Consider the following 13,596-nt stretch of genomic DNA (forward strand, 5'->3'; position numbering starts at 1 on the left):
AAAAAAAAAAAAAAAAAAAAAAAAAAAAAAAAAAAAAAAAAAAAATTGTTTTTCATAATTCGAATGAATTTGTTCAATCCAACCTCGCCCAAAGGAACAAATTACTCGTTGTATTTGTACTCGTTGTATGGAATTATCATGTTATGCTTATAAAGTAGATTCTCATGCGATTCCCGACGCATACGTTATGCGTTGCTAGTAAAGTCTGATGAACCAAGCTGCCAACCACCAACTTAGCTTATTTCACTTACTTTCTCTAGTTGCGTCTTTATTGTTTTTCTAATTTTTATTATTTTAATTTTAATTTTAATATCGCGCGATAGACCATTAATTCCCATAACGATCAATAACAAAATATCGGCGAATATAAGTAATTATTTACGAATATTTATAGATAATATATTAGATTGACTATTTAACGAAGATTGAACGAGTATTGGACATTCAATCAAAATGTCCATATTCATAAGACTTTATATGGCATTTTACTTCATATATATTTTTTCATATCATTTTTTCTTCCTTTTGACTTTATTATTAATTTATCCGTCTTTATGAAAATTGTAGATGTGCTCTCGAGCTAAGCGACGATCCTTACTTTTGTCGCTCAATTCAAGTATAAAAGTGAAAATTTTATTTCTTTATAGAATATTGAATATATATATATACGTGTGTGTGTGTGTGTGTGTGTGTGTGTGTGTGCGCGCGCGCGCGCGCGTGGATATAAATATATAAAAAGATATAGTAAATTGATACGTAACTCGTGGACTTGTGACTAAATAAACCATATTGATTAATAATTGTATATGAAATTGTCAATGTATAATGAGCGATGGTATAGGTTGGCCACACTGTAAAAATAATGCTTTATTACATTTCAAAGATAACGTTACATATAACGTTAAAAATAAAATATCCAATGTTAAATAATAAATACAATAATAAATTCAGGCGTAAACTTTTATATCTTTTTATTTTCTTTCATTCTCATCGTTTTTACATTCTCTTCACACTAACTTCTACGAGTTTTAGAAAATTATCAAATTTTTACAATCGTCTTGTATGTATACGAGTACGTAAATTTTTTCATCGTCAAACCGTTTCATCGTTTCTTTTTAAGAAAAATATAAACAAGTTTTCACTTTATTAATGTATAATAGCTGATTACAAGCATTTCGCGAAAACAATTTTTTCAACACCACAAAACAAATATTGTACGAGAATTTTTCGCCCCGACTTCATTTCTCAAAACTCCTTGTCACAAAGAACAAAATTCTTTTATAAGATTATATACGCACTTAATAAATTTCGCCATAAATGAATGATTATTGACATCGTTCAGCCGAGATCCCTAAAATGCTTTGGTTTTTCATTTCTTTTCATTTAGTTATGTTTATTTATCTGTTTGTTTTTTGTTTTTGTTTTTGTTTTTGTTGTTTTTTTTTTTTTTTTTATTTTTTTTTGCTTGTTGTTTTTGCTTTTGTTTTTACTACACGTCGCTTGTTGCACGTAAGGAAACAAATCCACCCCGAAGCATCTATCTCTGCCTCGATTGTTAATTTATATATTTTCAGAGGTGGTATGCGCTTGACATCGGCAAGTGTTACTCGCCAGTTGTTTTAGAGGCACATGTAACGCCTAACACTGCCTCGCGCGATAATTCTTTACGTACGATAAGCTGTAAGTTTGTTTCACTTATTTCTTTTACTCTCAATATTATGTCGCTGTTTATCCTGTTAATAATTTTCTGTTCTTTCCGTTTAAACACTATTTCGCTACGATGGACTACTGTTATGAGTTCTACGCTACTTTGTATTGTATGTAATGCATTGTATGAACGACGTACTGTACTGTATGTGCTTATGTGGGCACACGCAACCTATTTTAAAAGTCCTTGCTTACCGGAACCGTTTGCGCGCGATCCGCCGCTCCTCCTAATCATCGTCACCCCCCACCCCCCACCCCCCACATACACATCACCCCACACATCGTTCCCTCCCTCCCTGCCCTTCCCCGTCACATCATCTTACCCTCTTACCCTCTTTCCCATCTGTCACCATCTGTCACCATCTGGCCGATCGCAAAATTCGTCCACCCAAGACTTTAAAGATGCTTATCGCGCGCACACGACTTCGCTTTGGGCACGATGCACATGCGTACACCACGACCCGCTGCATCGTCTAACGCTGGGAGTCGAGTTCAAGGAAGAGGCCATTGAAACGTGTTCTCGCATACGAATTGTCCGTCGCTCGGGTTCGATCTCATGAAAACGGGAATACGCTTGACCTTAGGGCACGCTTGGCCTTGGCTCGAGGTAGGCGCTACTGGCCACGGGGCTGCTGGAGTCACGGTTACCGCGGCTGAACCGAGCGACAATGCATGACCGAGGAGCAGTGTTGCCGTGGATATTAATTGGGCGAGGTGGCGGATCAGGCGCCCGGGTCTCGTTAATCACGAACGATGTGTAGTAATAAAGCCTCGTCGGCGCGTGCGGGTGTGTCGCCACGCCTGGCGAATCAACGGGAATTACAAAATAATAATCTTATGCATCGTGGTGTGAAATTCGTAAATTCATGATCTGGTTAAGTGTGGCGGTGGCTTGCTTTCCCGTGCTCGAACGCTTTCCGTTAATTAGTACCTGCTGCTTTACGGATAATAATCATAATTAATTAATAACTTTATGCATCCCAGCTTATCTCTGGGCTTTACCCTTCTCTACATAAATCGACGTCGTGTTTCCCTAACCCTAATGATCCATATCGCTCCCAAACACCCATCCGCGTAAATCCGTCGCTTTAAAAATCTTAAGACATCAACGTACATTCATTTTTATAATAAATTGTTATTCGAAATCTATCTTGTATCTACTATGCATTTAATATAAACCTCCTCTCTTCGCTTAATTTTTCTTTCGCTTATCATCATTCCTTATGTACTTAATTTTTCTCTTTTTTCTTACCTTTTCATTCACTATTTTATATCATCCCTCCTATCTCTCACCCCCCACCCCCTCAACCCCGCACACATTGTCACATTATTTACATAAATTTTCGACAATTCATTAATACACCGATTATTCGCTCTCGCAATATTTATATGTATTTATATTTTATACATACACACGCGCGCGCGCACACACACACACACACACACATATATATATATATATATCCGTTTTCATGGGGACACATTTATATACATATGCATATACGTATATTATAATGCTAATACGTTACAAACTCGCGGCGTACATCTACAGAGACACGTGGGCGCGTAACGTATATTACTGCTCGACGAACGATATTGCGTCTGTACATAAGTAGGCTTTTTTTTTTCGAACATTTCATTCTTTCGGCATATTTTCACTTAATTGTGTTTGTTTCTCGCTCCCCGAATGCCATTGTTTAAGTCAGATTTCTAAATTTATTTAGATCAGACGTGGGCCTCGTCAGTTGATAGAATACATTTCCAAATCTCATCACATTTTATAAAAATTTGCCTTTATTAATATTAATAGGAGCCATTTTAATCATTAACTATTAATGTAGTATTTAATGTTACTCGCATTGCTACATAACATAATTTTGTACTTCATGTCTTTCCATCGTCGCTGCGCTTCTTATATGAAACCATAATATGCTATTGAAACGAAGAGGAGTAGAGCATATTAAGAAATCGTTACTTCATCAGCAATATTCACGGATTAATAATGTAAATAAGCTTTTTCTTTCTTTTTATTGAAGAATCACATCATCGAGTTAGAACGCAAATTTATCAAGTGTCATTTACGATTCTCTCAACGAGACTTTATTAAAAGGTAAGTGTTTACAAAAATCAAGAAATATAGTTTATCGTTCCCACGTCTGCTCTAGACATAATCTGTACATAATATATTAAATACATGAGGGGATTCGACGAAGCACAATGGATAATTGAAATTCGGTAAGGAACGGCATTTTAGACGTGTAGGAATTTAGCTATGAAAATATGGACAACACCATTTAACAATAAATTTCTCCTTCGCTAAGAAACAATGCAGCTCAAGTACTAAGATTTAAGAAATTTTTAGTTTAGCAACAACGAATTTCAATGCTATCTAAAGCCACATCATACTTAATTTATATTAATGCTACATCACTATATTGTACGATTATTTAACTTGGCTTAAAGTTAATTCATAGTTTAAACATTATGTTATTGTTGCATTACGTTTTATGCGAAGTAATTCATTGAAGAATTGAAATTTGCTTGCTCTAGCTCGCTTGAGCTAGGGTTCGACAATTTAGCGAGCGAATTGACAAAAAGAAAAAAAAGAAGAAAGTAAGAAAGAAAGAAAGAAAGAAAGACAGACAGAAAGAATGAAGGAAAGAAGGAATGAAGGAAATAATAAACATATTAACGTGAAAAGAAAAAGGAAATTTTTTAATATAAATGTTAATATAAATGTGGGAAATAAATGCGTTTTATCAAACTTGGGTGATAGGCTGATATACGTGAGCCCGTGATTTTTTTTCTTTACATATATCCCTTCTCCTTATAAAAAATTACAATTTTAAAACATTCATTGTGCAACCCAAGTAAATCACTTCGAATGCATCGCACGCGCACAATATACGCGCAAACGCATTTGCGCAGACAAGATGTGCTTTGAAAATGGAAATGACATTTAATTTAAATGGCCAAGAAATAACAGATGACGAGAGTAATTCAAGTGCCGGTCGTTCGATATGTTAATCGATACTCGAGGAGATTCACCATTCTTACGACTATTATTTTTCTCATCTCATGCGGTGTTAAATAATTCTCAATACTCGTAATAGCTATGGTTTACGTGAGAATAAAATCGAAAACATCGTCCCAAGCAGTTTGTCCCATAATTATGCGATGTAATCGATAACATAAAATATGATTATATCGATAATTTGCAATAATCGATCTTCTCCACACAAACTCTCAAAAGCGTGGAAAATTAACACTGCAAGCGGAAAATCATTTAGATCAGTCTGAGAGAGCAGGTGCAACAAATTAAAAGCATATAAACATTCAAAAGCTCGAGAGAGCGATGCAAAGAGAATTATTATGATTATATAGGTGAATGGACACAAGATGGGATGAGCAATTGTCGTAAAGAAAAAAAAAGCTAGAAAAGCTGCCGCACATCAAAAGTGACGAAGAACGAAGACACGATAGATAATGCTAAATCACCGTTAATGAACATTCAACGGATTTTTCTATTTCAACATGTTCCAAGGCGTTTAGGAATTTACGGCCCCTCTCATTATCCTTCTATTTCTACAGCGCTGTATTAATAATTTCGTGGTTGCCTATATACAGGGGTTCACGAAATGTCTTAATAGAAATGTCATATGTTTGTCAAAACTCTGATTCGTCAAATTTTCTATTCCCTAATATAAAGGCCATCATAGAGTTACTGTTGAACGATGATTTATCATTACTTGACTATAGTCTTCAGTCGATGTCAATGACATGTGGGATAATGTTTATCTTATCAGGTAAATTATAACAAATAAACAACAATAATGATATGATGTCTGTAATATCTAGACTTTTTAAGCGATGAGAGATAAAATTTAATATACATCAATGTGTATAATAACACTGTTTTTTTTGTTTTGTTTTTGTTTTGTTTTTGTTTTTTTTTTGTTTTTTTTTTGTTTTGTTTTGTTTTTGTTTTTTTTGTTGTTTGTTGTATTAATTTTTTTTTTTTTTTTTTTGTTTTTTATCGAGAATGCATTAATATTGTACTTTTGTACTTTCAAATTCGTTCAAAACTCATAGACTCACGATGATAACTCGGCAAACAAATGTTATTTATAACGTTGAAATTTTATATCAATCTTTTAATTTAATTTTAATTAATTCTAGATGCGTTTTTTATCAACCATTCGTATCAGCATTTCATTGATTAGAGAGATATAATTTGGGATATATAAAAGTCGATGGCCGTAGTACATTAAGCGTATGTATTTACAATAGTAATACGACGATTGGGTTTGCCGAGCTTATCGTAAGGACAAAAATATTTCGGTTGGTTATGAATTTCATAGCTTATTAAGACCTTTAGTGGCGTTACTGATATATCGATTTTAGTTCTTATTTATTTTTCGGCATTGAGGTGGTGAGCTCGCGGGAAACAAAAATTTTAAAAAAATAATGACAAAAAAGAAAAAGGATGAAAGGAAGGAAGGAAGGAAGGAAGGAAGAAAGAATGATGAAAAAAAAAACAGCAATTGTCATGGTTCTCGGATGGCGAGTGAGCGATTGGGGGGGGGGAGGGGGGGGGGGGGGGGGGGGTAGTTTAAGGAAAGGAGGTTAAGGACTCAAACTCAAATACTCATGCACATTGACTTATAAAATAATAATGGATAAAGTAAAATAAAAACAACTAAAAAATAATTTTTAAATAAGAATTTTATAATTTCATATGTATATAATGCTACATATTTTACAATTTTTATGTACACATATAAAAATTATTTTCTAATAGTAAAGTAGGGATAAAATAATTTTTATACATCCTAGATAAAAATCGTAAAAGAATCGCCGCGCAAATTTTAATTGGCGCAGAACAGTCAATCTCCGTTCATTGGTCACCTCGAACTCGGAACGATCAAACGGAAAATCTCATCCGACATTACAGCTCCATATGGTTATAATTAAGGAAAATGCACTTTTACAACTTGATATGCTCGAGGCCGATAAGTAAGGGCAAACAATACAAAGTCAACAGGATAGAACATCGCAATGCTCAAAGTACACGTTTGTTGTCTGCGTTCGAGGCGGTCGCTGGGGCATACACGAGGAGCACATAATAATAATTATTCGTACCTCGATTATATTTTATTTTATTATTTTTTTTTTATTTTTTGTTTTTTTTTTTTTTTTTTTTTGCTTTTTATTTTTTACGTTTGTTTTTTGTTGATTGTTTTTTTTTTCCTTTTATTTTATTTCGTAGACACTGTATAATAAATAAAAGTTTGCGATTAAAAAAATAAAGTTAAGGACGGGGTATAGGAAAATTGGGTTAAACGAACGGTGTCAAATCGTGCGTTGGCGATTGGATAAAATGCCTTGTCGTCGGTTTTTTTCAAGTAAATATAAAAACAAGACGGAGCAGGCGCATTATTATCTTGGACGTGCTCTCCATTTCGCAATTATTCACTATTAAATTTGATATTTTACTACCATTACTACTACTACTACTACTACTACTACTACTACTACTACTACTACTACTACTACTACTACTACTACTACTACTACTACTACTACTACTACTACTACTACTACTACTACTACTACTACTACTACTACTACTACTACTACTACTACTACTACTACTACTACTACTACTACTACTACTACTACTACTACTACTACTACTACTACTACTACTACTACTACTACTACTACTACTACTACTACTACTACTACTACTACTACTACTACTACTACTACTACTACTACTACTACTACTACTACTACTACTACTACTACTACTACTACTACTACTACTACTACTACTACTACTACTACTACTACTACTACTACTACTACTACTACTACTACTACTACTACTACTACTACTACTACTACTACTACTACTACTACTACTACTACTACTACTACTACTACTACTACTACTACTACTACTACTACTACTACTACTACTACTACTACTACTACTACTACTACTACTACTACTACTACTACTACTACTACTACTACTACTACTACTACTACTACTACTACTACCACGAATAATAATAATAATAATAATAATAATAATAATAATAATAATAATAATAATAATAATAATAATGATAATAATAATAATAATAATAATAATAATAATAATAATAATAATAATAATGATGATGATGATGTTGAATATCGAGTAAATATTCATAGTGTCGTAATATTAATAGATAATAAATATAATACAAATCTATAGTTAGGTGTTTCGGTATAATACAGCTATGATACAATAGTTTCGGTTATAAATTCTCTTCCTGCTCTTCCGGCTTCAGTTCCACTCTTCTTCTTCTTCTTACACTCGTTCCCCATGTAATCATTCTCCTCCTCATCCTCCATTCATCTCTGACTTCTTCTCTCTTTCTCTCTCTCTCTCTCTCTCTCTCTCTACCTTCTTCTTCTACGCCGCCTTCACCACCGTCTCCTTTTCTCATCATCCTTCTTCGTCTTGTCATTCGCATTCTCGCGCGTACTCTCGCACCTTCGTCTCTCCCATTCGCACCCTCCCCCCCCCCCACCCTTCCAACCCCAATTCATTCACTCACAGGCATTACTATATTCTATATCTTTATCTTTGTCATTCTCTCTTTCTTTCGATCTCGCGTATCGTCATGGTCGCTTAGTAACGCACACGAAATAACCATTAGAATTAAAACAGAAAATTTAAACACAAAGAACAATATTGCGAAATTGACAGTTACATTGAGCTCGTAATATTCTCGCGGCGTCCACTGGCACACTTTTCGATCCGATTTTGCTTCGTTCTTTCATCGTCATCGCCTTCTTCGGGTATTATTCCTATCTTCATTTTCGTTTCCTTTCCTTTCATTCTCTTTCTCGTTCTCTTTCTCATTCTTGTTTTTTTTTTGTTTTTTTTTTGTTTTTGGTTTTCTGTCACTTTTCTGAGATCGTCGTACTCCAACGCCTATTAGTTAAAGCGCTCTTGGTATTACGAGCGACAACGCGAGCACGCCCCTCACAAAGACTGAAGATGACATTGAATCATTTTATTTAATTAACTTTTATCCATTCCATTCGAATGCTCGCCCAGAGATGCCCGAGGAATCTCTTATTTTTTAGGTGAACCGCCGCCGCTCATTGCGAGAATCGCTCCCCATTTGGCCTCTGCCCCGTCGAGCCGCTCATGCTGAAGTGCTCATTAGGAATTTACGTAGCTCGTTCTTAATAATTTTTTTTCTTTTTATTTAGATAGAGACGTGCTAAGATTATTTACGTTATTGCGCCCGGGACACGCGCCCGAGTGCGCCACGACAATGTCCCGGGTTCTATTTTCCTTCGCATGGAATGATGCGGTTTTATTTTTCTAAGGCGCGCGCGCTGTCGGTCAGTTCAATCTCATTCTCTCTCTCTCTCTCTCTCTCTCTCTCTCTCTCTCTCTCTCTATATCTCTATATCTCTATCTTTCGTTACCTCACCACCCCTCACCACCCGTCGCAATTCTCGACGGCCGTCGCTCTCTCCCTCCTGCCTGCCCTCTCCTACCAACCAATCACTTGCTCTCGTGCTCTCGTTGTCTTGAATCGCGCGCTCATTGTCCCTTACGACAAGTAGGTTACATATTTTCATATTTCGGAATCGCCGTGAATCGAGAAGAAAATCTTAAGGAATTACATTTTACTAACGATTAGTCGGAACACAAATATATATCGGCGGATGTGTCGAACGAATGCAAGTATATTTATATACGTATGTGCGTGTGTTGTACGTAGGAATGCATTTATCCATGCATAACACGCGCGCGCGTTTTATGCGTCTACATATGCACGTAGGCGCGTTTGGCTGTGTTTGTGTGTGTCTGTGTGTGTCTGTGTGTGCGTGTGTGCGTGCGCGCGCGCGCGCGTGTGTGTGTGTGTTCGCGTGTTATGGATCTACCGTGGGTATGCAATGTAGTAAGGACAAAATGATAATAGATGAGATTCGGAACACAGACGATGGATACAAATTATAATTATTCAAAGCGATTTCGATTGTTGTGGATTTCGGGCGCAGTTGGAGAGTGGCTGGACAGGGCCATGGACGAGGGCCCCTCCCACTTCGATTCGATTGATTTATGAATACACGCGTATCGCACACCGCGCAATTTCGACCCCTACACCTCTTTTCGCTCTATCGCTCTTTCTTTCACAAGTTATTTTCTACATTTGTATTTGTAAGTCCTAGTCGCGTGGCTCGATCTTCGCGCACTGCTCCCGAGTGCGGCTCACTTTCTTCAGAGCACATTTGTCACATCAGGTTTCCATGATCCAGGCAATTTAAGGTAAAAAAAAAAAACAAAAAAAAAAAACACCAAATAAAAACAATAAAACAAAAAACATAAAAAACAAAAACATAATGAACAAAATAACGTAAGGGAACAAACACACTCGGCAGAGTGCGCACAAGAGTAAGGAGGCACGTTGTTTACTTAATAATTCATTTTTTTTGTATTCTCATCGAGGGGCTCGCGCTTTCTCGCTCTCGAAGATACTTTTCTGTTTTTTCGCACAGCACAGGCAATCGCCTAGCACTCGGAATAAATACCTACAGAATAACCGCAGTGATAATGAATGACAACCAGGATACGACTACCGTCTCTTTCATTAGACTTACAGTAGTGACAATAGTAATGGGCGTACTATGGTAGTGTAGTGCTTAGTAGTTAAGTGTTCATCATTTCACATTAAGAGTTAATATGGCTGACGTTCTCTCTCTCTCTCTCTCTCTCTCTCTCTCTCTCTCTCTCTCTCGCATCGCTATAACGCTACTCTCCGTCACTCTCTCAACGCCGTATGCCCTTTGTCGCGCCACTGTTCTCTTAGGACACGAGATTGCACTCCTCTTTCTCCTCTCCGAACGATTAACACGCGCACCCAGTCGAACGATCGCTTTCGCCCTGGCAAGCGCATCGCGCACTTTAACCGCAGTTGCGCGCGCGTACACACAAATTGCTGGGCCTTACGAGCGATATGAAACAAAAGGGAGGTAGCGCGTATAAGCGTACAACCACCAACAACGGCGTTAGGTGAGGGCGTGAGGGGTGTTTAGGGGCACGTGAGTGGGTGGGTGGGTGGATTGGTGGGTGGGTGGATGGGTGGGAGGTCGGAGTCGCGCATACTCGCACACATTCGTTTTTAATCGGAAATATATAGTCGTAGTTGCAGGCGCATACACGCAACGGGATACGCGAAGGCTCGTGCGTTCCGAGAACGGAACCGGCGCTCCAGCGGAAATGAATTACAAACGTAGGATTACAATCACAGAAGAAGGGGGTTTTATTCCGTTGTTTAGTTTGCTCGTTGACGAGGCTCGATTCGACGACCAGTGGCCCATGAGTCGCTTCACCGTAGCAAATGGGGCAGAAGTGCGCCGCACAGCAGCGCCAGCGTCCACGCGAGCTGCTGCTCCTGGATCAGGAACCGCAGTCTCGGTGAGCTCGCCCCGTTGTACGTCAATTCCTCGTTCTTCACCACCTCGTTGGGGTGGTCTGAGTACTCTTCTGAAAAAGATCGAATTCATACGTTAGTCTTGAGTTATCGTGACACGTGCGTGCGTACGTGTTGGCAGCATGGACTCCTATCGGGAAATTATTGTACATTTCCATGGGTGTGGGAGGTGCGGGCAGGATATGTAATATCGGGGCATTTGCAACTGTTTGTTATACGTTACGAGGAAGCGTAAGAGAGCCGTTAAAAATTTCTCACAGATATGTAAATGAGCAATTGGTTTGGCGCCGTCGCTCATTCCGCTCGGTAATGAAATTGCTAGCGTTTTACGCGAGTAAAGTACTCGCGTGATCGTCCTCCATCGTGGAGGTTGAAAAAGAAATGCGTGAAAATGATATGGGACGCCTAGTAAGCTAATGCATATAATACGTTCGATGTTGGATTAAAGAAAAAAGCAGTTTGTTCACTCCCAAATGTCCTAAAAAAGAAGGAGCCCCGATAACGAGGCATTTCCACTCCTTAATCATGCGGTTTGCCGCCTCGGTCGATTCCACAAAGGTGGAAGAATTGGCGACGATGGCGTGTGGAACGTATAGGGGGAGTGGAGTGGAGGGGGGGGGGTAGGCGGGGAGCAAACGTGCAAAAACAGAGGAGCGCCGCGTGCCAAGGGGCCGCTAGAATTCGCAACGGTCGGTAAAGCCGTGGAAGCGACGGGGTTGTATATGTCGTTCGCGAGACCTCGGCCTTGGCAATGCTCATTATTATGCGGAGGAAGGAGGAGCGAGCGAATCGAGAGAGAATCGTCGACTATCGACAGTGGTCGGGTGCAGGTGCGGAAATGACGAGTGTCAAGGGGCCAGAGGCGGGATATGTTTGCGCGATCGAGAACGAATTTGTGAATAATCGGATGAAGCCGAGGAGAAGGCGGGACATGAGTAATGCGCGCAGGGAACGCGGGTCCGGAATTCAGTGTTGCCGTAGGGCTATCGGTGGGGTGGAGTTAGGGGTGGAGGTAGGGGGGAGATCGAAACTCGTAGCCGTCGGGCCGTTTTCAAAGTGAAATTACTAAGTGACGATGGGAAATGCGAGCCTTTTTCTCACAAATTCTCTCTCTGTTTCTCTGTCTCTCTCTCTGTCTCTCTCTCTCTCTCTCTCTTTCTCTCACTCGGTCTCTCTATGTCTAATTTTTTGGAGCACGAGGGGCCAGTTAATTAAGTCCCTTTTTCGAGCGTGAGCCTCTCTTCCGCTCTAGTAGCGACGACGCGCACACGCCTCTACTCGAAATAGCGTCGTTTCAGTCTCCTTAGGTCGCCACTACTCCACGGTCTACGCTTTTCTATTAAAATTGATGATAAGAGCATTTATTGTGTGCGCTAGGAGGAAGAGGTGGACTATTAATTGTTATTATGTTTTTCCAGGCTACGCAGCTATTGTATATGGCGCCAAACTCGTTCGTCCGACCTCTCTCTCTCTTTTTACCTCGCTCAGTCCGTTCTCGGCTTATCGATCAAAGATAACTCGACTAATCGCTGGAAATTCATTTGGACGCCAAAGTTTCTTATCCTCGTAAATGCTAATACGAGAAAATAGCCGAATAATTTAACGAGCGAGTAACGGCAGCCGTTCAACGTGCAGGCACTGTTTTTCTCTTAAGCTCGGGTCGCGCGGGCATGAAACGGCGCTTTGGGAAAATCAAGTCTAATGCGAGTGTGCGAGTAGGTGGATTGGTAAGGTCGGATCGCGGACTTCGATCGTTGTCCCGTCCGTAGCGCTGCTAGGTGCATCGCTCCCCCGTGGCCGTTAATGTTTCGTAATGCGGGGGGGGGGGGATCGATGGGAGCGTTGAAGGGGAAAAACAGGGGGAAATGAAGGATAAGCGCGAGCTCGATAATTTAACATTTCCCTTGTAAAAAGGAGCAACGCGCGCTCATGGCTCTTCGACTCGACGAGTCTAAGAGCTGGCATTGCCGATTCTCTCCTAAACGATAATTCGTAATGGGTTGGTAAACCCCTTTTGGAAAAACGAAAAGTATAACCGAGGGGGCTCATATCTCGAGGCCGCGGATGATTTTAAAGCGCGTGCCCATTACGTAGCGGAAGTCCAAGGCTAATTTGCACAGAAGGGGGTGGCCAATTCCTCGATGGAGGGAAGCTTTGAGGTGGGGACGCGGAGGAAAATAAGGAGTGGCGCGTCGGCTTTTCACTCGAGATATGGCGAGAGAGGAGAAAAACGAGTGCGACAAAGCCGTCGTGGCGGCGTCACTGACGTTTCCGCGCGCTCTCACCAAACTCGACAGCCGGTCGTATTTACCGTCCGCTCCACCGCATTTAAGAGCAGCGGGGAATTGGGGGGGGGGGGGATGGAAAGGGCACCGGG

The 13,596-nt window shown here is 39.6% G+C and overlaps 1 protein-coding gene across 1 annotated transcript in view; it reads right to left on the reverse strand.

Moving 5' to 3' along the window:
- Positions 1 to 10,833: 10,833 nt before the first annotated feature.
- The window catches only part of Ephrin (ephrin), a 73,350-nt gene continuing 70,587 nt past the window's right edge, over positions 10,834 to 13,596 (reverse strand). Inside the window, exon 5 of the mRNA XM_011499947.1 lies at positions 10,834 to 11,272. Within this exon, the coding sequence (XP_011498249.1) occupies positions 11,115 to 11,272 (158 nt within the window). The 3' untranslated portion in view covers positions 10,834 to 11,114. The remainder of the gene's footprint in view (positions 11,273 to 13,596) is intronic.

This window comes from Ceratosolen solmsi, unplaced genomic scaffold (genome assembly GCF_000503995.2).
Source record: "Ceratosolen solmsi marchali unplaced genomic scaffold, CerSol_1.0 scaffold41, whole genome shotgun sequence".
NCBI classification, from domain to species: domain Eukaryota; kingdom Metazoa; phylum Arthropoda; class Insecta; order Hymenoptera; family Agaonidae; genus Ceratosolen; species Ceratosolen solmsi.